This window comes from Trachypithecus francoisi, unplaced genomic scaffold (assembly GCF_009764315.1).
Source record: "Trachypithecus francoisi isolate TF-2019V2 unplaced genomic scaffold, Tfra_2.0 Lachesis_group1, whole genome shotgun sequence".
Classification (NCBI taxonomy): domain Eukaryota; kingdom Metazoa; phylum Chordata; class Mammalia; order Primates; family Cercopithecidae; genus Trachypithecus; species Trachypithecus francoisi.
In genome coordinates this window covers 20,068,919-20,095,014 of record NW_022681454.1, presented here as the reverse complement: position 1 = coordinate 20,095,014, position 26,096 = coordinate 20,068,919, and the positions used below count along the sequence as shown (strand labels likewise).

Genomic DNA, 26,096 nt, shown 5'->3' with positions numbered 1-26,096 from the left:
AGATTCTGTATTGCTAGCAAGCTACTGGGTGAGGCTGATGAGACCAATAAGTACCAATGTCCTTGTTACATTTTATAACAAGGACTTAAAGAAAAAGAGAAAACCAGTATGAGAAGACCTGAAAAAAAGAGTTTCAACTAAACAGCAATTGAGCTTTAACATTTTCTGCTTCCTAAACTTTTTCATGCTTATCTCACAGGACTGTTTTCTTTTCATGATTAAATTGGATAGTGCTTTGTAAAGCACTCACAAAGAAAACAAAATGGCTTATGTTGCTATCATTGCTAACACGAAGCTCAAACTTCTTCAGTTCAATGTCTCAAAGCCTACATAGATCTCATAAATATTGTTGCTATAAATACATTTATCAAATTGTCCTGCTCTGTTCTATGCACATGTGGTGCTGAGATTGTATTAAATTCAATGTGTTTGCTCAACCAGAGAATAGATAGAGTCCATACCTTTCCTTACCCAGGAGGTCATTTTCAAAAGCTTCCTATGAAATTTTAGCCTGAGAGCACAATATTGCTTTCTCCGGATATCTTTTCTCAATTTTATATCCTTGGGTGCTTCTTTTTTTCTTTTTATGACCTGTGAGTGTTTTAACAACACTGTTTTCTTCAACTGATAAAGTCTGTCGACAGTGCTGGGCTCCTTCCCCACTTTCCCCAACTCTCACTAACTGGTAGCTTCAGGTGAGAAGGCCAGCACGTATGAGCTGGCTCTGCTTTTCTGAACACCCTTGTCTCCCAGGGACAGATAGGTTTGCCAGGATCTGGCACTTCAGATAGCTTTAGTGGAGCGCTAATTGTTTTGGGAACCTTGAACAAGTCATGATTTGTTTATGAAGAGAAGCCTGCTTCTCTTTCTCCTTTGAAATCCAACCAACAATGATGCATTCGTTAAACAGCTATGTATTGAACAGTCAATGCTAGGCCTTGTGTGTGATGCTGGGGTCACAAAGATGAATGAAACATAGTTTATGGGGTGGCCTTAGTAATCCATCCTACCAGGTTAATGTACACACTCCATTAGTTTTTAGACTTCTGATCATCCCTGGGATTCCTTTCTGCCTTTGTAAGTGATTCTTTTGAAGCTTACATATGACAGCACTTATAATGTGCCTTTCTCAATGTTTAGTTATAGCATATTTCTAAAATAGGTGGTCTTGGGTTTCCTAAGGAGCCCTGTATTCCATCTCACTGAGATCTGGACGAGCTGGAGAATCTGCTAGATTCAATACAGTATCACATTCTGAATGACAGAGTTAGGCACAGGATTAGCCTCCAGAGTGAGGTCATTTTAAAAATTATTTTGTTTTATATCTAAAACGTTCACCTTCTCTCCAGTAAAACCCTGAGATCCTTGGGGAAAGTATCGGAGCAGACTTAATGAGTCCTAAGCATCAGCAGATATTTGTAGAATGGAACTGAGTGATGCTAGCGTTTTCAGGATTAAAAATTTAGTTCCACTGTGTTTAGGATGAAGCCTAGTCAGACTGAATTACACAGGGATCATGTTTTATTTGAAGAATATGTTCTTGGAGACCTCAAGTAGTTTAAGGTCTTAGTGGATTTTTCCGTAAGGCTAATAAGGATGGCCAGAGTTTATTTGCAAGCTTTAAGGGACATTATGTTAGCACAGTATACTAAAGAGCTCACCATTCATTCAGCCAGCTTTGAAGTTATGAAATTCTTGACAAATGTAACAAAAACTTGTGTATCGCATTATTTTTAAGTTGCAAATAGTGTAAGACTTGACTATTTATAGGGTCCTATTTCAATTTTGCATACAAAATGTGGCTTCACTTTGCATAACTCAAAAGAAACCTCTTAGGCAATATTTTGGTGTGGTCAAGATAGTGGTAAGAAGATATCAGAAAACATCTATCAACTTGTCATGGCATTATTTAACTTCATCAGGACATAGCCCCTCAGCTGCTATGATAAATTTTAACATTAGATTTTCCTGGCCCAATTTCTAATAGATAAAATGTTGAGCAGCAGGCAAAGCTGCCTGTTTGCAAGGATGATATTTCATATTGTGTGCCAATCTAAAGTATTAGTTACTAAAAATCAAATTAGCGGGGAGAGCTACTCATATCCTTGTTAGGGACATTGATTTGTTGTCCCTTATTTTTCTGTTGTGCTGATAGAGAATTTAGGGTTAAAGCATTAGGGATCTTTCTGCCCACACTGTTTTAATAAATACAATTTATCCTGAGCCCACATTGATATAATTTGTAGATAACATTGGCACATCAACATGTACAGTTAACAATATCCTAAGTATTGATCATTAAATTTGATAAGTTATAAATCTGCATTTATGTTATCATTTAACTGCCAAGAATATACAACAATCTCTTTTGCAATAAGAAATAGAGATCTCAGTTTGAATCTTTAGCTATATGCTGAGGTTCCCTCAGATATTTTAGGAGAAGTTACCTAAATATCTGAGGTATTTGGTCAAGTTAAAAATAGAAACCATAAGCAGCTTTCAAAGTTGTTGTAAAAATGGGTGATAACATATGTAAAATGCCTAGTACCCTGCTTAGTCAATAGCAGGTACAAAGTAATTGGTAGTCGCATTGAGAAAATTGTGTAGATAGATAGATGAGATAGAGATAGATACATAGATAGATAAGATATAGATAGATCAGTGAACATTAAGCACATCTTATAGTTTACACTTATTCAGTTTTTTGTTTTTTCTTGTTTTTTTTTTATTGAGACTCTACTATGTCCCAGATACTTCGGTGCTAGATATAAAGCAGTAAAAGCACAAAAACCTCTGCCCTCAAGGAATTTACCATCTGGTGGAGAGAGGCCGGCAGCAAACATCTAACTAAATAAAGTGCATTGTGCATTAATAGTGATAGGTACTATGGATAAGGCTACCAAATGTCCTGATATACATGGGAAGTTACAGTTTATGCCAAGTGTCTGGATATCATTATTAATAGTATCCCTTTCATTCATTCTTAGTGGTGTTCCAGACTGGACAATAAGTCATGTGGTTAGCTCTGTCAGTTTGCTAGGGCTATGTTGTCTAGCCAAGGTTCTTAAAAGAAACAGAATAGACTATGTACACAAAGAGAGAAAGAGAAAGAGGTTGATTTGTTATGGGAATTGGCCCACATGATTATGAAGACCAAAAAGTCTCATGAGACGCCACCTGCAAGCTGGAGAACCAGGAAAGTCAGTGGCATAATCAAGTTGGAGTCTGAAAGGGGCACTGGTGTAAGTTCTGGAGTCCAAAGTCCTGAGAACCAGGATGCTCAAGGGCAGGAGAAGATGGAAGCCCCAGCTGAGGAAGACAAGGAACTTACCCTCCTATGCCTTCAGATTCCTGCCTTCAAAGGACTGGATGATGTCCACCCAACACTGGTGAGGGTGGGTCTTCCTTGCTCAGTCTACTGATTTGAATGCTACTATCTTCTGCAAACACAGACACACCAAGAAATAATACTTGACCAGCTATCTGGGTATCCCTTAACTCAGTCAAGTTGACGTACAAAGTTCACCATCATAGGCTGCCATAACAAAATATCACAGACTGAATGGCTTAAGCAACAGAAATTACTGGCCTCAAAGTTCTGGAGTCTGGACATCCAAGATCAGAACTCCTGACAGAACTGCTAGCAGCGTCTTTCCTTCTGAGGCCTCTCTCCTTGACCTTCAGATGGCTGCCCTCTCATAGCATCCTCACCTGGCCTTTCCTCTGGGCTTGGACATCGCAGTATCTCTTTCTCTTTTAAGGGCACCAATCATATTGGATTAGGGCCCCACTCTAATGGCCTCATTTTAACTTAATTACCTCTTTCAAAACATTATCTCCAAATATAATCTGAAGTACTGGGAGTTGGAACTTCACTAAATGCATGTGGTGGGGAGGGCTGGGGGGAGTGGGATACAATTTAGGCCATAACGTTAGCCAGCCTATGGGGTGAAAAAAAATGGGAATAGGAAGTCGTTTTGTGAGAACACGGTTTTAAGTAGGACTGTGAGAGAAGGCCTCACTGAGATGGTGGCACTGGAAAAAAGAACTGAAGGAGGTGAGGGAGAGATCTTGAAGGTTTTTGAGAGGAGACATTTCAGGCACAGTGACCAGCAAGTGGCAAGGCAAGAAATTAAGAGAGGAAAATAGGAGAGGAGACAGATGAGATTCAGGGGCAGCGGCGGTGGGGGGGGGGGGGGTTGTGCCCATGTCATTGCTCATTACAGGGAATTTAGCTGTTAGTCTCAGTGACGTGGAAAGTCGTCGGTTATTCAATAGACATGTGATTAATTGAAACAAAAACTGGATAATATTTATTTTTAGTTTAGTTCTTTGTGAATGCTCAGCCTCAACTGATATTTACCTAATATTAGCAATACAGAATCTAGAACATACCAATTTCACACAAGTAGAAATCCACTCCATGGTAGTGTGTGGTGGACTAATTTGCCTGGGATGAGTGAGTTTGGCAGTAATTAAAAACAAAAAAACGAAAGACTACCAGTACTAATGAGAAGGACCATAAGTAGAGCCCCCTGTCTTACATTTTGGGGATTCTGTGTGTCTGCAGTAGGGAACGAATATACGGACGTGGCTTCGTTTTATTTTCTCTGGTGTTTTTGAAAATCTATTAACTGATGTGTATATTACTTTTCCAGAGCTGCTGTAACAAATTTCCACAAACTGAATGAAAACAAGAGAAATGTATTGTCTCACAGTTTAGGAGGCCAGAAGTCTTCATCGTCTGCAGGGTAGGCTCTTTCTGGAGGCCCTGAGGGAGAACCTATTCTTGTCCCGCTCCTGGTCATTGCGGGAAATCCTTGGCATTTCTTGGCTCTTAGCTGGCTTCCCTTCAGTCTTTGCCTCTGTCCTCACATGGCCTTCTTCCCTCTCTGTGTGTCTGTCTTCTCCTTCCAGAAAGATACCAGTTACTGAGCATAGGGCGCATCCTAAGCCAGTATAACTTTATATGAACTAATGGCATTTGCAAAGATTCTATTTTCCAAATAAGGCCACATTCTGAAGTTCCAGATGAACATGAATTTTTGAAAGCCACAATTCAAACCGGTTACAATGTCCGTGTGTAAACAGCCAGAGGAGGATAGAAAAGTTAAATTCCTACAGGGGCCAGGTAGCTACTGTAAATGAGTTAAGTGAATCAAGATGAATAGCACTTGACTTGTCTCTTAGTATTGGGGTGTGATCGGCAACAGAGGAAACTGGCAAACCCAGCATGCATGTCCTGTGTGAGAGGGGCAGCTCCTTACCAGGCCCTGCCATATAGAAATGCAGACAGAAGGTTCCCAGATCGTCCAGTTCCTCCTCAGAAGCCAGAAATCCAACGTTTTAAGTGGAATATGTGTATTTTTAGTTGTTGGTCCAGTTAATTAAAAAAAAAAAAAAATTGTGTGAGCTAAAAAGCTCCAACTCTAGCCCACCAGGAATCAGCTTGCAACATAAAAAATCTACAGTTCTTAAGAAAACCTATCTGGCATCATATTTTCCCAAAGCAGAACAGCGGTTCTGAGGTTTGGCCTCTCATTAGAATTACCTGATGCAGTTGGTCTGGAGCGATCAGGCATGGCTAATTTTTTAAAGCCACCTTGGTGATTCTGACGAGCAATCGTAGCGAAGTAATGGATATTCACAAGATTGTAAAGACTCTGCTTCTTTGACAATTCTATTTGATTTTCTTCCCAGGGGCCTGGCACAGGGTCTACCTTATAATATATCCAATAAATACTTATGGGTTAAATTAATGAACAAATACTTTTGTTGAATATAAATACGTTGTTAAAAGATGAAAATTAAATACCGTGACCTGAAAGAACTCACGAAAGGAAAGTTCTATCTCACATTGAAAATCATAATGGATTATATGTTATTTCTTCTGGCATTTGAAGCATTTTGCAGAAACATTTACTTCATACATCTCCCGACTTCCTTGAGATTAGTGTCATCTATTATTAGCCCCATTTTTCAGATGAAAAAAATTGGATCTCCTAGTGCGGCTTTCTCCTAAACCACATTATTATTTTTTAATACCACCAGGAATTTGATGGATGTCCTACTGCAAAGAGGTAGCATTTCTAGCAAAGGAATGAAAGACACCACATTTTCAGGACTATATTCAAGACAAGATGGGTCAAGAAGCTTAACTGAAGAGGCAGAAAAGGAAATTAAAACCATGCCACAAAGTGAAACAAATTTTCTGTAGCTAAAAACTACACAATTAGACTCATCCAATAAGTGTTCCATTTTGCGGAGCCATTGTTAGTGCAGTATAGAAGTCAGAATGTCAGATCCAGGAGTTAGACAGATGAACAAGTGTTCACATTCCTGATACTGCCACTTACAAACTGTGTGCATCTCTACCTTCAATTCTTCTGCTCTAATTCGGCCTTCATAATGTTATCTGCCACAAGTGGGGCTCTTGTGAAGGTTAAATGGTATGATGCTTGTAAAGTACTTGGCACATGGAAGATTCTCTCTGTCTTATTATTGTTAGAGCATTGCTTTTTAGGCATTATTTGTCTGCATCTTTTCTTAGAGCAAAACCATGTTCAAGATGAAATTTAGAGGACTTTCTTGTTCTACTGCTTAATTCATTTCTTGTTCTATTGTTAATCCTTCCTCATTAGATTATAAATTTCACAAGAGCAAGGACTATGTTTGTTTTTGCCAGTGTCAAATAGGTGCTCAATCAATGTTATTGAATAAAGCATTACATGATGATATCACTCCTCTGCTAAAAAAAATCCTCCTCCATTTTCTCCTTATTTCACTCTGAGTAGAAGCCAAAGCTCTTAGAGTGGACTATGAGATTCTGCAGGATTTTATACTAAGAGAAAATAAATAGAATGAACAAAAGGAAACAACTGACTTTTTTTCCTGAAAATCCTTTCAAACATGTTATTAAAAGGCAGTGGTCAGGTGATTGGCCAGTCATAAAATGAACAGAGTAGCCTAGACAATACCTAAGAATATATACTAGTTACTGTGGGTGACATTGGAGGAGAAGATTCATTATATAATGAACACTCCAACAAGAAAATGCACCTTGTAATCCCAAATCCTATTAAGAATTTGTAAATTTTATTTGTGGTCTCTTGCCATCAGAAGAATCAACCTTACTCAACTGTTGCTTGCTTTCTGATTTTAAAGGCATGATTGGCTTATCCCAAAGAAAACTTTGAAGTTAAATGCTTGATTGTTAAAAATGCTTCAACCCGGTGGCTTACACCTGTAATATCAGCACTTTGGGAGGTCGAGTTGTGCAGATCACTTGAGATCGGGAGTTTGAGACCAGCCTAGCCAACATGGTGAAACCCCATCTCTACTAAAAATACAAAAATTAGCTCGGTGTGGTGGCGGGCACCTGTAATCCCAGCTACTCGGGTGGCTGAGGCAGGTGAATTGCTTGAACCCAGGAGGCAGAGGTTGCAGTGAGCCAAGATCATGCCACTGTACTCCAGCCTGGGCAACAGAGTAAGACTCTGTAACACACACACAAAAATAATAATAATATTATTATTATATTATAATATAATATATACTGTACTGTATCACTGTACTCCAGCACAGGTGACAGAGCAAGACTCTGTCTCAAAAAAAAAAAAAAAGGGCTGGGTGTGGTGGCTCATGCCTGTATTCCAGGTACTTTGGGAGGCCAGAGTTCAAGACCAGTCTGGCCAACATGGCGAAACCTCATCTCTACTAAAAATGCAAAACTTAGCCAGGCATGGTGGTAAGCACCTGTAATCCCAGCTACTTGGGAGGCTGAGGCAGGTGAATCACTTGAACCCAGGAGGCAGAGGTTGCAGTGAGCCAAGATCATGCCACTGTACTCCAGCCTGGGCAACAGAGTAAGACTCTGTAACACACACACAAAAATAATAATAAATAAATAAATAAATAAATAAAACCTCAATTAAAAAATATAAAAATAAATATGGGTTATTTGTGTTAGCTTGAGGAAAAGAAATAGTACATTAGGTTTAGGTTACATTCAAAAAGATACTGCTGTCATTTTTGATAATTTCCTTTTTGTTTTGGGTGCTTACCTCATATACAGGTGAGATCAAAAAGGCAAGGTGTCTGGGTGTGGTGGTTCACACATGTAATCCCAGCACTTTGGGAAGCTGAGTCGGGAGAACTGTTTGAGCCCAGGAGTTTAAGACCAGCCTGGGCAACATCACAAGACCCCATTTCTTCAACAACAAAAAAAAAACAAAAAACACTGGGGCATGGTGGTGTGTGCCTGTAGTCTCAGCTACTTGGGAGGCTGAAGCAGGAGGATCACTTGAGCCCAGGAGTTCAAGGATGCGGTAAGCTGTGATCAAGCTGCTGCACTGCAGCCTGGGCGAAAGAGCAAGATTCTGTCTCAAAACAAACAAAAAAAGCAGAGGCTCGGTGATGTTGTTACTTTTCCGAAGTCTTACAAACAAAAAGTGGCAGCACTTAGATTCAAACGAGTTCTCCTGAACCCTAAAGTTCCGAATCTTTCAATCATAAATGTTAGCTTTAATGTGCTTGCAAAAACATTTTTAGTTCCTATTTCACCTTCTCTATTAGCTATTTTCAAAACACCATTTTTAAAAATGAAATTGCATTATTTACATTGTTTACAGTGCAATGAAGTATTCACTTAGTCAATGACTGTACCTTGGTTTGTGGAACAGACCATACCGGTTGCTAATATTGCATGACCATATAATTTACCATTTAAATAAGAACATTTTTGAACATGAAAAGGGGGTGCAAACTATGGGATGTTAGGACATCTCTCATAAACTGGCAGTGTCCTGGACAAACTAAGAGGTCTTGTCATCCTATTTATAAGGAACTCCAGATAATTTCCAAACCCCACACAAAGGATAGCGCTGTAGAAGTAGTTTTGGCAATTTGTTCAGAGGAGCAAGGGAAAATTGGGGTTCAATGATCAATCTTAAAAGATCCCAAGGAAAATTGATGCTTTTTCCATGTTGTTTTCTGCTAGTATTCTCTGGCTAGTTCTGCCAGTAGAGCAGAGAGGTGATATAAACAAACACACTTAGTAGCGGCTTTAGAAAGCATTACCGCTTTTGAACTTCCAGTTGTTTGCTAACATCTGCCTCAGATAACATGCAATATTATTCTGCACTCAGCTGACCGAAATTCTTCTCTAAATGTTTTGTGAAGGATACAGTCAACACCAAGTTAAAGAAGATTAAATAGGACCCTGCCTTGATTGAGAGAGAGACTGAATCAGGGGTAGAGACAGACAGAAACAGGGCAGAAAAAGAGAAAGGAGAGACACAAACAGAGATGTAGAACAGTGAGACAGAGAGAGACATCAAGCCAGAGAAACTCAGGGACAGAGAAGAAGAGGGAGAAAGAGAAACAAAGATAAAAGCAATGGCACAAAGACTAAGAAAGAGTGAGACAGAGACAGAGATAGCGAGATGGAAAGGCTGGCAGAGAGAGTAGCATTAATTTTATGAGAAACAGGTAGCCACTCTAAATAGAGTCAAATTCACTCCATTTGCATTTGGCATCAGTAGATTGTTTTCAGCAAATTAAAGCACCTTCTAGCTTCCTTCTTTTGAAGCGATAGACAAACTAATTATTTTATAATCAAGCATAACAAAATAGGTCAATTTAGAAGGTCATTTTCTGCCTCCCAAGTTCAGAAAGTTACAAAATGAAATGTAGGTATTTTCCTCATATTCAGTCACGAACAATGTTGCTATTTTTCTTAAAAGTGAATGATTTGGGACTGACTGCAAGATCCAATAACAACTGCATGGTTGGGCAGCAATTTTCTACAAGAATTGTTACCAGCATATGAACCCCAAGTTATCTGGGGCCTTGTATTTTCAGGAATGAATTTGAAAATACTAAATGAATTCTGAGTGTATCTGTTTGTGTGTGTAGTCATGCTAGTATTTATGAACTGTAAGTCCACTTTAAAAATAGGCATCATAGTATTAGGTTGGGGCAAAAGTAATTGCGGTTTTTGCCATTATTTTCAACGCTAAAAATCACAATTACTTTTGCCCGAACCTAATGAATAAGTTCACATTCGCAACTACTACAAAAATATACTCCCTATTCCCAGCATCCCTGACACTGGTAATGAATCAGCTTGTCACTGGTTCAAAGAAAAACACAGATGAGATCACAGTACCCTGGAAACTCCTGGTGATTTTGGTTCTATTTTGTTTTTTAAGATGGAGTATCACTCTATCTCACTGCAACCTCCACCTCCCGGGTTCAAGCAATTCTCCTTCCTCAACCTCCTGAGTAGCTGGGACTATGGGCATCCGCCACCATGCCTGGCTAATTTTTGTATTTTTAGTAGCTACGCAGTTTCAACATGTTGGCCAGGATGGTCTCGATCTCCTAACCACGTGATCAGTCCGCCTTGGCCTCCCGAAGTGCTAGGATTACAGGCATGAGCCACCTTGCTCAGCCCGATTTTTGTTGTAGTTATTGATTCATGGGAAGACACCAGGTCTGTGGAAACATTATTTGCCATTTTCTTCCACTAGACTTCCACAGGCTTAAAATCTCCGAAGAAAAACATTGTCTGTGTTTCAAAAGCACAAAATAGAAGCTGATCAGGACTGTGAATTAATGGAGTACGAGCCATTATTTCCAAGTCAACCCATGGGAAATAGAAGTTTTTGCTATCTGCTGTACCGCAAAAAGGAGGAAGATAAGAATAATTCTCATTATGGTGAAATTACCACTTTTATTGCCACTGTCAGTACTTGTTGAATTCATAATTCATGGCCCATCGCTCAGCACTGACACACGACATTGACATGTGATGGCATTTCTTGTATAACAGAAAAAGCAGCCAGTGAAGAATGAGCACTTGCATACACCACTACTGAGGTCTGCATGACCAGAAAAATGGAACAATCAAGATGATGATGGCTGATGTGTTTTCAGTAACGTCAGGCATTGTGAGATAAAACCTTTCCAATTGGTAAAAACGAATGCATTTTCATTTAGTTTGAGCACGTATTTACACACTTACTTTTTATTCTCTTTTTGTATTGCTTCATTTTATCGTCTTTAAAGTACTAGTATACTAGTAGTTTGGTTTGACTTCTAGATGCAGAGATATGGGAGTTGACTTAAGTTTGAATGATCTTTGAGCTCAGTGGTTTATGTAGCCAACTAATTTAAGATATTAATCTGCCCATTGTAGGTAGCAATAAACATTAACTTTAAATTAAAGTGATATGGATCACTCAAGAAATATATATTAGTACCTAATATATGTAATACACTGTATTATTGTTAATAATCGAAATAGGATAAGTTACCTTTTCATCTTATGTAGGTATTTTTGTGCAAAATATCTCCAATGCAACCTTCCCTGGCCACCATATTTAAAAATATGTCTTTCCCCATCCTATTTCTTACCCGTATCCACCAACAGACGTCTCTAGGCCCTATCCCTGCTTTCTCTCTGACATGCTTTATAATTTGCTATTTATTTTGTTATTTTTTCCTTCCTAACCATAGTGTAAGATTTGCTAAAATAGAAGTTTTTTGGCTGGCTCATTCAGTACATTATTGCCAGCATCTGAGACAGTTCCTAGCACATAGTTAGCACTCAACAAATGCTTTTAAATGAGTTAATTCATCAACAAACAGAATCCCCCCCTCAAGGAATTCGGGATTTAGTGACAGAAACTGACAAATAAATTCTGCAGTGTCATAGGTATTGTAATAGATGTGGATGGTTAGATTCTGGACAGCAGGGATTTTTTTTTTCTATGTAACCACTGTATATTTATAGTTCTACAAAGAACATCATTTATAATGCTTATAATATATATGTTATAAAGAATGCTTTTTGGACAAATATTTATGAGATAAAAAGTAATTAATTTTTCATCTCTTTTTGTATTGCTTTGTTTTATGGTCTTTAAAGTATTATGTTAGTATACTAGTAGTTTGGTTTGACTTCTAGATGAAGAGATACAGGAGTTGACTTACTTTTGTTATTTTTTTTGAACTTCCAGTTTTTATTTTTTAAACATCATTTAACAAGAAAAACATTCAACCAAATCGAAACGAATTAGGTTGGATTAATTTACAATAAAATAATCAACTTATAATATCAGCCCTTCCATTTAGGAACAAGGAGGCCAATAGTTCCTATTTAAACAGCAGAATTGCACAATTATTTTTACCTATATTTGATGGCACAAAAAAATAAAATTCTTACAACTTCCACTGACACCCTCCCCGCCCTCCAGAGTAGAGTTCATACAATTGCATCTTAGGTCAGTACTCAGGCTTTTAAAAATCATCTTACAATTTGAAATATAATACAACTACTCTGGTAACAAGAATACTTTTAAAACAATTCTTATAGAAAACAATTAAAACAATTCTTATAGAAAACAAATACCTTGAATAATTGTGTGGTGCATTAGACTGCTCAAAGAAATAGCAAAGATAAAAAATAATGTACAAGAATTATAGTCCCTTGTTTATAGAAACCATCCAAATAAAATATTTTCCCTGATTTTCCTTGCTTCTTATAATTGATTAGCAGAGATGAATTACAAGAAGCAGAATGCACCATTTTTTGGTTCTTGGTTGTAGCCGCCAGCTTAGGAGTTCATGACTATAAATATAAAGCAAATATGATTATACTCACAAGTTCTGGAAGGGGAAAAAAATGCGGATATCTCTAAAGTGTTTCTCTATCCTTGCTTTCAAGTCATGACAAAAAAAATTCACAACAATTTAAAGGATGATGAAAGACTAAACACGAGCCCACTAAAATAGAGATTAATTTTACCTATTACACTTCTATAGTAAGAATTGTAATAAGTATGATATTGTATTAAGTAACATTCTATAGCAAGCTGTGGGAGCAAATATAGCATTTAACAGATGCATTTACAAACCAGGCATGGTAGCCTTTAGACAGAACATCTTATTTTCACACTCTTGAACATGTAACCTTTAAAAAAAACCAAAAGGAATATATAATTTATGACAGCTAGCCAGGCACTTAATTTGGGGAAAGAGAAGGATTTTGAGGTAAATTAGAATTATTTTGACTTAATTTTGAATCCTCTCATTAGGCTCAGTGGTTTATGTAGCCAATTAATTTAAGATATGAATCGTTGTAGGTGGCAATAAATATTAATTTAATAAATTAATAAAAACAAAGAGTGGTTAGTCTCTGTGAGGGTAAATGTCCTACATACTAAGGCAGTTTGGAGATTGATTCACCTTCACCATCAATTTTCTTTTAGTATGATTGGCTGGGGAATTCAGTCCCACCCCCTCATTCTGTTGGTATCATCCTTAGTAGAGTGCCTTCACACACAGCTGTCTATTTAGGGGATGGCCTCACAAACCGTGAGGAAGCATAGATGTAAATTCTAAATGCATCTGCTAATTACAAGTAGCAAATCTGCACATACTGAGACAGTCATATAAGATATATAGTCTGATTTCATGCTTTCAGTAGATAGTGATTGAACGTTTTATGTAGTAAGCACTGTGCAACATACTGGGAATTCAGTAATGAATAAAAAATAAAATTTCTGATTTCATTACACGGTGGGGTATACATTTACTATCTTATGCATTTTCTACTTATCCCATCTACTTTTTGCCCCTCTATTCCTCTGTCCTGGCTTTCTTTTAAATTAATTAAATATTTTATGTATTCCATTTTAATTCCTCTACTGCAGTTTTGACTATACCTTCTTATATTATTTTTTACTGTTTGCCTTGTATCTAGAGATTTCAGCATGTCTCCCTCATTTATTGTAGACTATTTTGACTTCATATGGTACCACTTCATGTAAAATGTAAGCATCGTGCATTAAAATTCCATTGATCATTCCCCAATCTTCATGTTATTGTCAGAAATTTTACATCTACAAATGTAATAAACTCCACAATACTTTTTTGCTGTTTTACACAAAGAAAGTAGGAAAGGAAAACAGGACAATATATCTATTCATATGTTTTCAATTTCCTGTGCTCTCTAGTTCTACCTGTACAGTCAAGTTTCCGTATTATGCCATTTAACCTCGGCCTGAGGACATTCCTTTAGCATTTCTCAGAATGCAAGGCTTTTAGCTATGAATTATCACAGGTTTATTTTATCTAAAAATATCTTTATTTCAACTTCATTCTCAAAAACATACATAAAATTCTGGGTTGATAGTCTCTGTATTCCCCTGAGAACTTTAAGGATTCTATTCCACTGTTTTCTGGGGTTTTTGATGAAAAATTATTCTTACATTATATAACCCCTGTATGTACGGGTCCTTTTCTTCTCTTTTCTTTTTAAAGCCTTTTTTCATTTTTGATGTTCAGCATTTTGCCTACAGCTATGTGTGATTCTTCTTTTATTTATCTTCCTTTGGTTCAACAGGTTTCATTTGTGTTTTAAAACGTATATGGAATATTTTGGTCATTATTGCTTCAAAATTTTATCTCACCTGTCATTATGTTCTTTATACCTATGTTGGACTTCTTGATATGATGCACAGATGAGTAAAGATCTCTTTATTTTTAAATCTTTTTCTATTATTCAGATTTCTTCCTTTTCATCTCTATTCAAGCTCATAATCCTTTCTTCAGTAGTTCTCAGTCTACTGTTAAGTCCATCTAATGAAGTTTTCCTTTTAGAATTTTCTTTTTATTTATGGAATTTTCATTTAGTTCCCTTTTGTAGTTTAATTTCTCTTCTGAATTTTTTATTTCTCTACTTATTATAACTATCTTTAACATCATTTCTTACAAATTACAACATCTGTGCTATCTAATGTCTGTTTTTATTGACTCCTCTTTTTTCCTGATTATGCATCACATTTGTTCTGCTTTCTCACATGTCTAGTAATTAATTTTTTTATAGTTCAAGAGATGTTATTAGGATACATCGTAAGGAGTTTGGATCATGTTGCCTTCCTTTAAAATATATTGAATATTGTTTAGAAGCATTCCACAGTTCGGCAGCTCTTTTTGGTCTTTCTAGCTTTAGACCTATTCTTTGATAGGATTGGTCAACTTTAGTGATTACTTCAGTGATACACTGTGGCCCTTACTCTAGGAAATTATCCTTACTCCCAAAATGGTTTTTCTGAGTTCTTAGGGCAATGCCAGAGGTGCTTTTTGGAAGGCTGGCAGGGCTAGAACTCCAACACCTTGCAGCTTTCCAGCTCTACATGGCTTCTGTTATTTCATTCCATTCTCAGGCCTGCCTGCTAAGCATTATAAAGCCTTACCCTGAGCATGCATATCCTAGCCCTTAGTCAATAACCCACATTTAATTTCACACAAATTTCCCACCCACCAGCTACCCGCAGAATACACACACATACATCAATTCTCTCTTTGCCCTGGCCTACAAATTCCAGCCACTTCAGGAGCCTGGAACTCTAATCTCTGCCACTTCAGCTCAGTGACTGTGAGCTCCACCTCCCTGAACTATGGAAGGAACATGTCACGAGGCAGGGAGAGCCAGGGCAGTTGTGAAGCACATGTCTGGGGTTTTTCTTCTCTCAAGCATCACAGTTCTACATTGCTTATTGTTTGATTCTTGGAAAGGGTTGCCTCATGTAGCTTGTCCAGTTATATGTTTCCTTACAGTGGTATAGAATATCCAGTAACAATGTGGTGATTCTTCAAGGATCTAGAACTAGAAATACCATTTGACCCAGCCATCCCATTACTGGGTATATATTCCAAAGGATTAGAAATCATGCTGCTATAAAGACACATGCACACGTATGTTTATTGCAGCACTATTCACAATAGCAAGACTTGGAACCAACCCAGATGTCCATCAGTGACAGATTGGATTAAGAAAATGTGGCACATATACACCATGGAATACTATGAAGCCATAAAAAAAGGATGAGTTCATGTCCTTTGTAGGAACATGGATGCAGCTGGAAACCATCATTCTCAGCAAACTAACACAGGAACAGAAAACCAAACACCGCATGTTCTCACTCATAGGTGGGAATTGAACAATGAGATCACTTGGACGCATGAAGGGGAACATCACACACTGGGGCCTATTGTTGGGAGGGGGTAGCGGGGAGGGATAGCATTAGGAGATATACCTAATGTTAATGACGAGTTAATGGGTGCAGCACACCAACATAGCACATGTATATATATGTAACAAACCTGCACGTTGTGCACATGTACCCTAGAACTTAAAGTATAATCATAATAATAAAAGAATATCCAATAACATTTATTCTGTAAAGGCTAGAAGTAGGCATCTTCTATCTTCCATTTCAGTAGGGAAGACGTGTTAAATATGTAATTGTATCATGAATTGTTTTAATTATACTTGCTATGAAGGAGAAACATAGAGAACTATGGGCATCTATAGTAACTGTTCATAATCTAGTTTGGTTTGCCCTATAAGGTTTTCCTCAAAAGTGATCATTGAACTGAAATCTCAGGGATGAACAGGCATTAACTAGATGAAGAGAAAGTAAAGTAAAAGTTTAGATACAGATAACAGCATGTGAAAAGGATCCGAGACAGTCAGGAATATGGTATACTCAAATAAGTGAAACAAAATGAGTATCTAATATTTGTTTGGACTGCATTATGTGGCTGTCACTGTGCTAAATGCTTTATATATTATTCATCTGATCCTAACTTTTTGAAGTTGATAGTGTAACCTGCCCATTGGGTTCATTTTGCCTGCTGCCCAGATGGAGCTGATTTATGAAGACAAATAAATTGCAATAAAAAGTTTAAGTCATACCGAGCCAGCTGAGCCAGAGACCCAGAGTTTTTAATTCCTCAAATCAGCCTCCTTGAAAATTCAGAGGCCAGGGTTTTTCAAGGATAGTTGGTGGACAATGGAAAGTGTGCTGCCGATTGGTTGGGGATGCAATCCTAGGGGTATGGAAAATGGTCCTCATTCTGAGTTGGCGTCTGGGTGGGGTCACAGGACTGGTTGGCAGGTCTGGGTGAAGCTGTTCATTGTCAGAAATGCAAAAACCTGAAAAGACATCTCAAAAAGCCAATCTTAGATTCTACAATAGTGATGTTATCTGCAGAAGTAATTGGGGAAGTTATGAATCTCATGACCTCGAGAATAATGGCTGGTAATAGCTTATGGCTACACCTTAGCAGAATTCAGGCTCCTCTCATCCTCCTAACCTGGTGGTCTTTCATTAGCTTTACAAAGGCAGTTTAGTTTTGGGGAAGGGCTATTATCATTTAAACTATAAGCTAAATTTCTCCCAAAGTTAGCTTGGGAAGCAGGAGAGGGAGGAGGTCCTTCTTCTCTTAGGCAAGTTGGAGACACAAAAGGGAAAGTTGGCCAGGGGAAGGTGTGTTTGAACTGAGTTTTAAAGGCCTCATGGGGCTGGGCACAGTAGCTCACGCCTGTAAACCTGGCATTTTGGCAGGCTAAGGTCAGTGGATCACTTGAGGTCAGGAGTTTGAAACCAGACTGTCTCTACTAAAAATGCAAAAATTAGCCAGTCATCGTGGCATGCACCTGTAATCCCAGCTACTCACGAGGCTGAGGCAAGAGAATTGCTTGAACCTGGAGGTTGCAGTGAACTGAGATTGTGCCACTGCACTCTGGCCTGGGCAACAGAGTGAGACTCTGTTTCAAAAAAAAAAAAAAAAAAAAAAAGACAGCACAGAAGTTGAGAATTGGTGAACAGCTGACAAGACTGAGGAAACAGCACATACCCTGGCACGGAGGTTTGAAATGGCATAAAGGGGAGGAGCAGAATGCCTGTGTGGGGAGCTAAAGTAAGACCCTCATGTCCTAGAGGAGTTTACAAAGGAGAGGGTAGTTAGATGGCTGCATCCTTCCAGAAATGGAAAACAGAAGCAAAATGTAGGGTGTGTGTTTTATGTAAACCAGATTTATTTTACAAGTTTAAAAGAAGGGGAACATCACACAGAGGGGCCTGTCAGGGGTGGGGATCAAGGGGAGGGAGATATTAAGGACGTTTATAAAATTTTTGTCACCCGACTCTACACACGCATGTGGAGCTTAAAACCTAGATGACGGCTTGATAGGTGCAGCAAACCACCATGGCACATGTATGCCTATGTAACAAACCTGCACGTTCTGCACATGTATCCCAGAACTTAAAGGAAAATTAAAAGAAAGCTTACTTAGATATTAATCTAGGAAATGAATCAAGTCTTCTTTAGACATCCAAAGTGAATTTATTTTACTCATTTGCCAGACATTTATTGACCTTCTGTTACGTGCCAGACCCTCAATCGGCAGTTGAACAAGACATTTCATACCACATAGGTATTAAGACCAGAGGAGGGCCTGCTTTGTGAGTTCTAGCAAGAAGGGTGGTGTGGCCAATAGTGGATGGCCCAGAAAACAGGGAGAGTGGCTGCAAATGCTGTCAGAGACTCAGGCAGGGCCAGATCATACTTGGCATCCTTGAGAGAAAAATAACATGAAGCTTTTAGAGGGCTTTTAATCAGAGGAATGATCTTATTTACATTGTGTATTTACTACTTCATTTTGTCATCCCACTCTACACACACACAAGAGTTTTAGCCCGTGGACACTGTTGGTGGGTACAACAGGCCGAAAGGAAACTAAATCAGAAGGCTTGTGGTCAGGACTTTTTTATAATTCCAAGATGAGAATTAGAAAAGGAACAAGTCATACATTTGCCAGATTCATGTTATGAAGATGGTAGAACCTTGATTTAAATTGGTTTCTGTGCTGATGCTTTATATTTGACACCTTCCATGCTGATCTGGGGGAGGCTAGTTACCTATTAACATGACATCCAACCGTCTGAGACCTCAGGGTGGGTAAATTGATGCTAACTTGGATAGTTGGCTCCTGACATCAAAAGTTGTTTCAGCAGTTTGCAAGCTCACCCATCCAACCGCTTTTGATTTTTCTTGAGTCCTCTCCAGGTATCTGCTGTCACACATACTGCTCTGTCTATTTCTGGGTTAATGTTTGACAAGCTTGCCTTGCTTCTTCCAGAATTACTGTGTTTGAAAAAGTTCCATTCATTAGTGTCCACATGTAAAAACTGGGAAAGATGGTCACATCTCTGGCCATATCAGTATATGCTAATGAAGCTGCATATTAAGGACATTTGTTTTCTCATTTTCAGGAAGGCAAAGGTACTAACAGGTGACTGTGGTGTGAGTGACTGATGTGAAGTGTCTATCTCTGCTCTAATCAAAGATCGGGAGCAATAACAGAAACTTGTCATGTGGGCCCTTAGTGCTGGTTTGCTACTGAAATTTCAATCCAGTTAACTCTTCTAGTGATACTGGTTTTATCCCTAACCTAAGGGCCGAAAAAAAAAAAAAAAAAAACCACCAGATTTTTTTTGATGGCTTTTTTTAATCTTTTGCCATTCAATAGATACATTTTGTGATTCTGCTTTCACTTGTTCATCATTATCTTCAAAACAGTATTTAGAAATAAAAACAAAACTAAATGAGAAGAAAACAAACTTTCGTTTTTTTCCTTCCGGGGTCCCAACCCACTGCCTGTGATTGCCTGAGTGGATGGCTGCATCCCTGATCCTTCCTGCCTGGCTTCTCTGATAAACCCCGCAGCACGTCCCGTTTCTTTCTGCAGACAGCATTAACAGAACTGATCCTGTATCTTCTAGGTTTCCTCTACGCTCAGAACAGCACCAAGCGCAGCATTAAAGAGCGGCTCATGAAGCTCTTGCCCTGCTCAGCTGCCAAAACGTCGTCTCCTGCTATTCAAAGCAAGTTTGTTTTTTTGGTTTTTTTTTTCCTCTGAAATTCTTGTTTTGTTTCTTTAGGCCTGCATGCATTGCAGTTCTCTGCTTCTACAAAGAATCAATATATTATATTCTACAAAAGCAACTCTATTGATGCATTCGTGTCTCCCTAAATACCCAGGAGAACATTTGGGCTATTAGGAGTCATTTTCCATTTGGCAGACTGACAGCACAGTCTTAGTGACAGGAGTCTGTCCTGCAAAACACTGGGACATTTTTGTTTGATGTGAGGGATGGGGACTAGACTCAAGTAACTGTAGGAATTCCTATTGCTTGCCTTGTTAGCAAAGCAGCTGGACACTTTAACCATATTACCTTGTTCATTGTTTGACTCTCATTCACTGGGTCTGTAATTTAGACACTGCCAAAATTCAGAAATATCACTAGATTAGAAAAAATATTACAAAGGGTCAAACATTTAAATAAATGTGACTTTTCTTCTTTGCTCATTCTCTCCTTGTATCAGTCAAGATTCTGTAGAAAAACAGAACCAACACATACTCACGTGCATACACATAAACATATACATATAATATACATACATACACATGCACATACACACACGTACATATGCGTATATGCAAACATATGTAAAGAGATTTATTTGAAGGAATTGGCTCACACCATTATGGGGGCTGGCATGTCTGAAATTCATAGAATATGCTGGCAGCTGGAAGCTCAGGAAGGATTTCTTTAGGAAGCCTCAACTGATTAGGTGAGGTGCACCTACATTATTCAGGGTAATCTATGCTTAACTTAATGTCAACTGATTATAGATGTTAAGCATATCGACAAAATACCTTCACAGCAACACTTAGATTAGGGTTTGATTAAATAACTGTGTACTGTAGGCTAGCCAACTTGACAGGTAAGGTTAACCATCACATTCTCCATCTTCTCTTTCTCTCCAAATTTGTGGCATTCTTAAAGAGTAGAAAATAGAGGATATTTAAGGGAAGTCCTCAATTTATTTTATAAAGATGCTATATAACAGAATATACATTTACAAATATTCTCTGTGAACAAACATCCTTTATACACAATTTTTTTCAAGCATCAAACAACTCTTCGAATCAGAGAAGGTGGTATTCTTTGCTAGTGAGAAAATGGAACATTAAAAATCTAGGTGGAATTCCCTAGGTATTGGGGCTATAACCCACATCTCCACCTACTCTCTTTTTATAATACTATAACATTTTGTAGGAACTCATGGATTCAATTAGTGATTTTAAAATACGAATGCCCTAAAATGTCATGGGTCTCCACAACACAAATGAGAAAATATGGAAAGAACCACAAACAACATGATACATTCAATGAAAAGTGCCAGAATAGAATAGCAATTTGTGTCAATGGCACTGATCAAAGGTGATATATCATCATAATAAGATTTAATTAATTCACTTATTCATTCAACAAATGTTTATTATATGTCACTGCCTACTTCTTGTGCTGGGAGATGGAGCAGTGAATAAAACAGATTAAAAACCAAACCAAAACAAAAAAACCTCTTCTACCGGAGTTTACATTATATTCTGTGGGGAGAGGAGGCAGAATTAAATAACTTTTATTAGTAATAATCCCATGCACATACAAAAATTAAAATTATAGTTTAGATACATTGCCCTGATTTTTTTTTCTTTCATTGCATACACACACACACCATCTCACAAATAAAACATAACATCATCAGCAACCTGGAAGACTATAATCTAGAAAAATGCCAGAGCCCTAATCCTACGTGATATTGAAGCTGCAGGTGCTTTTATTGCCACTATTTGTCAGAGATTGTTGGTTATTAGAGCCATCGCTTTTCTCCTTTCAGGTTGGAATCAAAATTGCCAATTTATCAGATATTTGCTGAAAATATAGTCATTGGTACCATGTAGACAGGTAAAATGTAACTTTCAAATGGATCTCTGTATTCACATAGAGAAGCAGAAAATTGTCATGTCTTGTTAGCACTCTTTGTGCACCAGTGTCTGATAAAGCCATGCCCCCAAATAAATGTTCACAGAGGATACAATGCAATTTTCAACTAACTGTGAGGGAAAAGGATGTGTTGAGAGGGAAAAAAATAGAAAATACTAAAAAAAAGATCAGAATGACTTTAAGTACTAATGGGAATGTATAGAACTGGCTGATACTGAACCGACGCTAGACTTAGCTCATGATTTGTGGACCCATAAGACTCCCGCCTTCTCCTCTTCATTTTTTGCCTTCTCCTCCAGGGTTGGAAAGGTGAATGGTTTATTTATCATGTTTGCAAAAGTCTCTCATGTTCAGGACAGTCAATCCGAAAAGTGCAAAGAAAGATAAGAACTCACACACACATGTGCACACCACACACACACAATCTGCTACCTTGAAGTAACTACAAATAACTAGTAATATCTTTTTTACCACCAATGTATATGTACTGATGATATCATATCTATACCAAATTTTTATTATTTCATTTACATGGTATACTTTCATAAATATCAACCCTGCTATTAAAACTTTTTGTAAAATCATTTTTAATGGTAAGCATAATACTACATTCCATAGCGCTAGTATATTGTATTTGACCCCATTCTCTGGCTTTGGATATTTAAATTTTTCCCCTTTTTACCTCCCACTCTCAGTATAAATAGCACTATGATAAATGACTCTGTGTATATAGCTATGCTTTTAAAATGACTTTCCCCTAAACTTTGAATTATTGGATAAAAGAACTGATTTATCAGAATGTAAGCTTCCCAATGTATATTACAAAATTTTTACACAAATTGGCCTTTCAAATGTTTTTTAGCAAAGCATACATATTTCTTCCTGAGTTCTTTTGCTATTTAGGCATGATACTCTTAATATTTGGAAATTTTATACCTTTTATAGTCATGTGTTAAATACCGATTTAAACTATTCTGGTGTTTGTGCCTCAAATGAAAACATTAAAAGAAGCAGCATATGACAAAGATTTTCTGCATGAAGAACCATAGACATTCTTAAATGTTTGCAAATTAAATGTATTTCTCATTTTTAAAATGTCAAAGGCAAAACTTATAAGTCCCAAACTACCGTGTTGAACCACATATCTTGACTTTGATGTTTGAGAAGACTGTCAGACAAATATCAAAAAGCACCACTGTGGCCGGGCGCGGTGGCTCAAGCCTGTAATCCCAGCACTTTGGGAGGCCGAGACGGGTGGATCACGAGGTCAGGAGATCGAGACCATCCTGGTCTACACAGTGAAACCCCGTCCCTACTAAAAAATACAAAAAACTAGCCGGCCGAGATGGCGGGCGCCTGTAGTCCCACCTACTCGGGAGGCTGAGGCAGGAGAATGGCGTAAACCCGGGAGGCGGAGCTTGCAGTGAGCCGAGATCGCGCCACTGCACTCCAGCCTGGGCGACAGAGCGAGACTCCATCTCAAAAAAAAAAAAAAAAAAAAAAAAAAAAAAAAAGCACCACTCTCTTGGAAAGGTACCAGGGATCAACACACATGACTTCAAAGACAGGAGGTGATGGATCTATGCCATAGCCAATGGCCTTCTCCCATCGAGCCACCTGACTGGTAGTTGAACAAGAGTAATAGATACGATCTAATGAGAATTAATTTAGGCCTTAGAATGTCTTCCACCTGACACAAATATCGCATCGACCAGGGTAAGAAATGAGACAGGGATAGAGGCAGCAATACCTGGGCTTTGAACAAAGAATTGTCTTGTTCACATTTTTGGCCTATCCCACTGTCCCCTAGCCAGCCAATTGCCCACAGCTCTTTGAACCTTCATCCCAGGATGCGGATGAATGCACAGCCAGAGGTAGTATCCTAATCACTATCACTCTGTAGCACTCACTGAGCTTCTTACATCATTCATTGGCATCAAGAGCTGCCCAGTTGCTGAAGTTGGAATCTTCTCTCTGCTTAATGATCCCCCACCCACCATCTTAATGGCTACTAAACTCTGGTCAGTGTACTCTCTGAATATCTTTTAATTTCACTTCTCCTTTATGTCTCTTGTGCTACAGCTCTGAGCCAGCTCAGACTTTCATGATCTCGTCCAAGAGCTATTGAAAGAGGCAAAGGGGGGCATTGTGGGTTTTAGCATCATCCTGGCATGTGTCTGAATTCCTGTTGTGCCTCTTACTAAAGAAAATGCCTGTTTATCACTGTAAACTTATTTACGTAAATTCTCTGCCTCTTAATTTCTTTATTTGGTCATTCATGCCACAATATTTTTAGAGACCATATAGGGCAGGCATGATACTAGACACTCACTTTCTAGTGAGGAGTGGAACACAGTTTACTACCTTCCTGGAGCTTATGCGGGAAGAGGGAGAATAAACAAGAAAACAAAGGTTATCTTGGGACATGATAAGTGTTATAGCAGAAGTACACCTGTGGTGATATGATGCAAAGGGAATGTATGCAGGGGAGATATCTTGACTAGGTCAGAGAAAGCTTCATTGAGATGTCTTTTAAGTCCTTAGAATAAAAGGAAGCCAGTAATGTGAAGGTCTGGAGAGAGTGTTCTAGAAGGAGGAAAGGGGCATGGTTTATTGGAGACAGACAAAGAAAGATGATTACGATTATCAGAAAATGGATTGTCATGGGAACTAAATAAGATAATCGATGCAAAGTATTTAGTATAGGAAATATCATAAGCATGAATCAATGACAAGGATGAACTCACTTGATGTTCCCGACCACCTTTTGAGGTAGGTACATAGAATGACTAAAAAACTGAGGCATCAAGAAACAAAACAAATGCCCCAGTTGGCAGACCTAGAATTCTGAGTCCATAGCCTGCTGTTTTCATCACTTTAGCAGTCTGAGTGCACTGATGGCCTCTGATATTGATTGAGGGAGCTCTTACAGGTCTGCAGTAGTTGCCGTTTTTCCTAATGTAAATCTTCACATTGGGAAAAAAAAAAACTGAAAACATTAGATCTGGCCTTTTGCCTGCAGGAGGGTAGGTTTTACCCAATTCACAATTGAGATAGCTGTGGACTGAAAAGCTTGTAATGATTTGAGCAGAATCCCACACCTGAGAAGTTGAATAAACAAAACCCTATACCCAAAAGAACTTTACTCCAGTGATACCGATACACTTACTGTCTGATTGCAAGATATGAGACCATCATACTCATAGAAGAAGACTTACTGGAAAAATCCAAGGACAGGGAAAGACAATTTCACGTGGCTGGCACACAAGAAAGCCAACTGGACTAGATGGTTTCTAAAGAAATAGTCATCGCATTTTAAGTGATTTACAGAGTATTTTAAAAATAGTAGTAACAATAATAGCCTACTATAAGGAATATAGGCTATTTCATATGTGAGGAAACTGAGGACTAGAGAAGGGAGATTATTTGCTCAAAATCACAAAGCTTCTGAAAAAATCTGAAATGAGAAACTCAACTCCAAATCCAGTATTTTCCAACACTGAAATTCTACAATTCAATGTCAGTCAAGGTCCAGGAAGGAAACAAAAGGCATATTTAAATGGGCAATGGGGGAGAGGTGAATGAAGGAACATTTTGCAAAGGTATGTGTAGGGTTTCTTGAGCCAATAAGGCTGTGAAACATTCAGTGTGAGCAAGAGCAAAAGTTATCATTTCTAGGTTGCTGGTTACCAGAAGCTGGAAAAAGCCATAGCTTTAGCTGGAACGATAAGATAGGGCTCTAGTCCTTGGATGAGAAATGCAGCTATTGTCAACTCACCAAAGAGTGAGCCCAAATAATAAGTACCATAACCTCTCTCTTGTCCTCTTCTCCAGTGGCCAAACCCAATGGGAAGCCAGAAGGGCAAGGAGTCCAGATAATATTGTCCTCAAAGGTCAGACTTCCAGAACCACAGCAGCATTGAGGAAGAAGGAGGCTAAATGATGAAAGATGCTTTCCCGAGTCTGTAGATCTTAGGAGCCAGGTGTTGTGATCTACAGGATCAGTGACAATTCTTAGAGTCAGTCACACTTAGCGTCAGTCAGACTTAGAGCCACACTCCTCTTATAAGTTTTCTTCCCAGGCTGGGCATGGTGGCTCACGCCTATAATCCCAGTACTTTGGGAGGCCAAGGTGGACAGATCACGAGGTCAAGAGATTGAGACCATCCTGGCCAACAGAGTGAAACCCTCTCTCTACCAAAAATACAAAAAAAAAAAAAAAAAAAAAAATAGCTGGGCATGGTGGTCCACGCCCGCAGTCCCAGCTATTTGGAAGCCTGAGGCAGGAGAATCACTTGAACCTGAGGGGCAGAAGTTGCAGTGAGCCGAGATCACACCACTGCACTCCAGCCTGGTGACAGAGGGAGACTCGGTCTCAAAAAAAAA

The 26,096-nt window shown here is 38.4% G+C and overlaps 1 protein-coding gene across 4 annotated transcripts in view; it reads left to right on the top strand.

Annotated features, from left to right (window-relative positions):
• KCNIP4 (potassium voltage-gated channel interacting protein 4) overlaps positions 1-26,096 on the top strand; it is a 1,243,239-nt gene that overhangs the window by 1,064,047 nt on the left and 153,096 nt on the right. The window contains exon 2 of one of the 4 annotated variants that reach the window (XM_033213877.1): positions 19,641-19,742. The exons of the other annotated variants lie outside the window; for them this stretch is intronic. Coding sequence (XP_033069768.1) covers positions 19,641-19,742 — 102 coding nt within the window. The remainder of the gene's footprint in view (positions 1-19,640; positions 19,743-26,096) is intronic. 4 annotated transcript variants of the gene reach the window in all.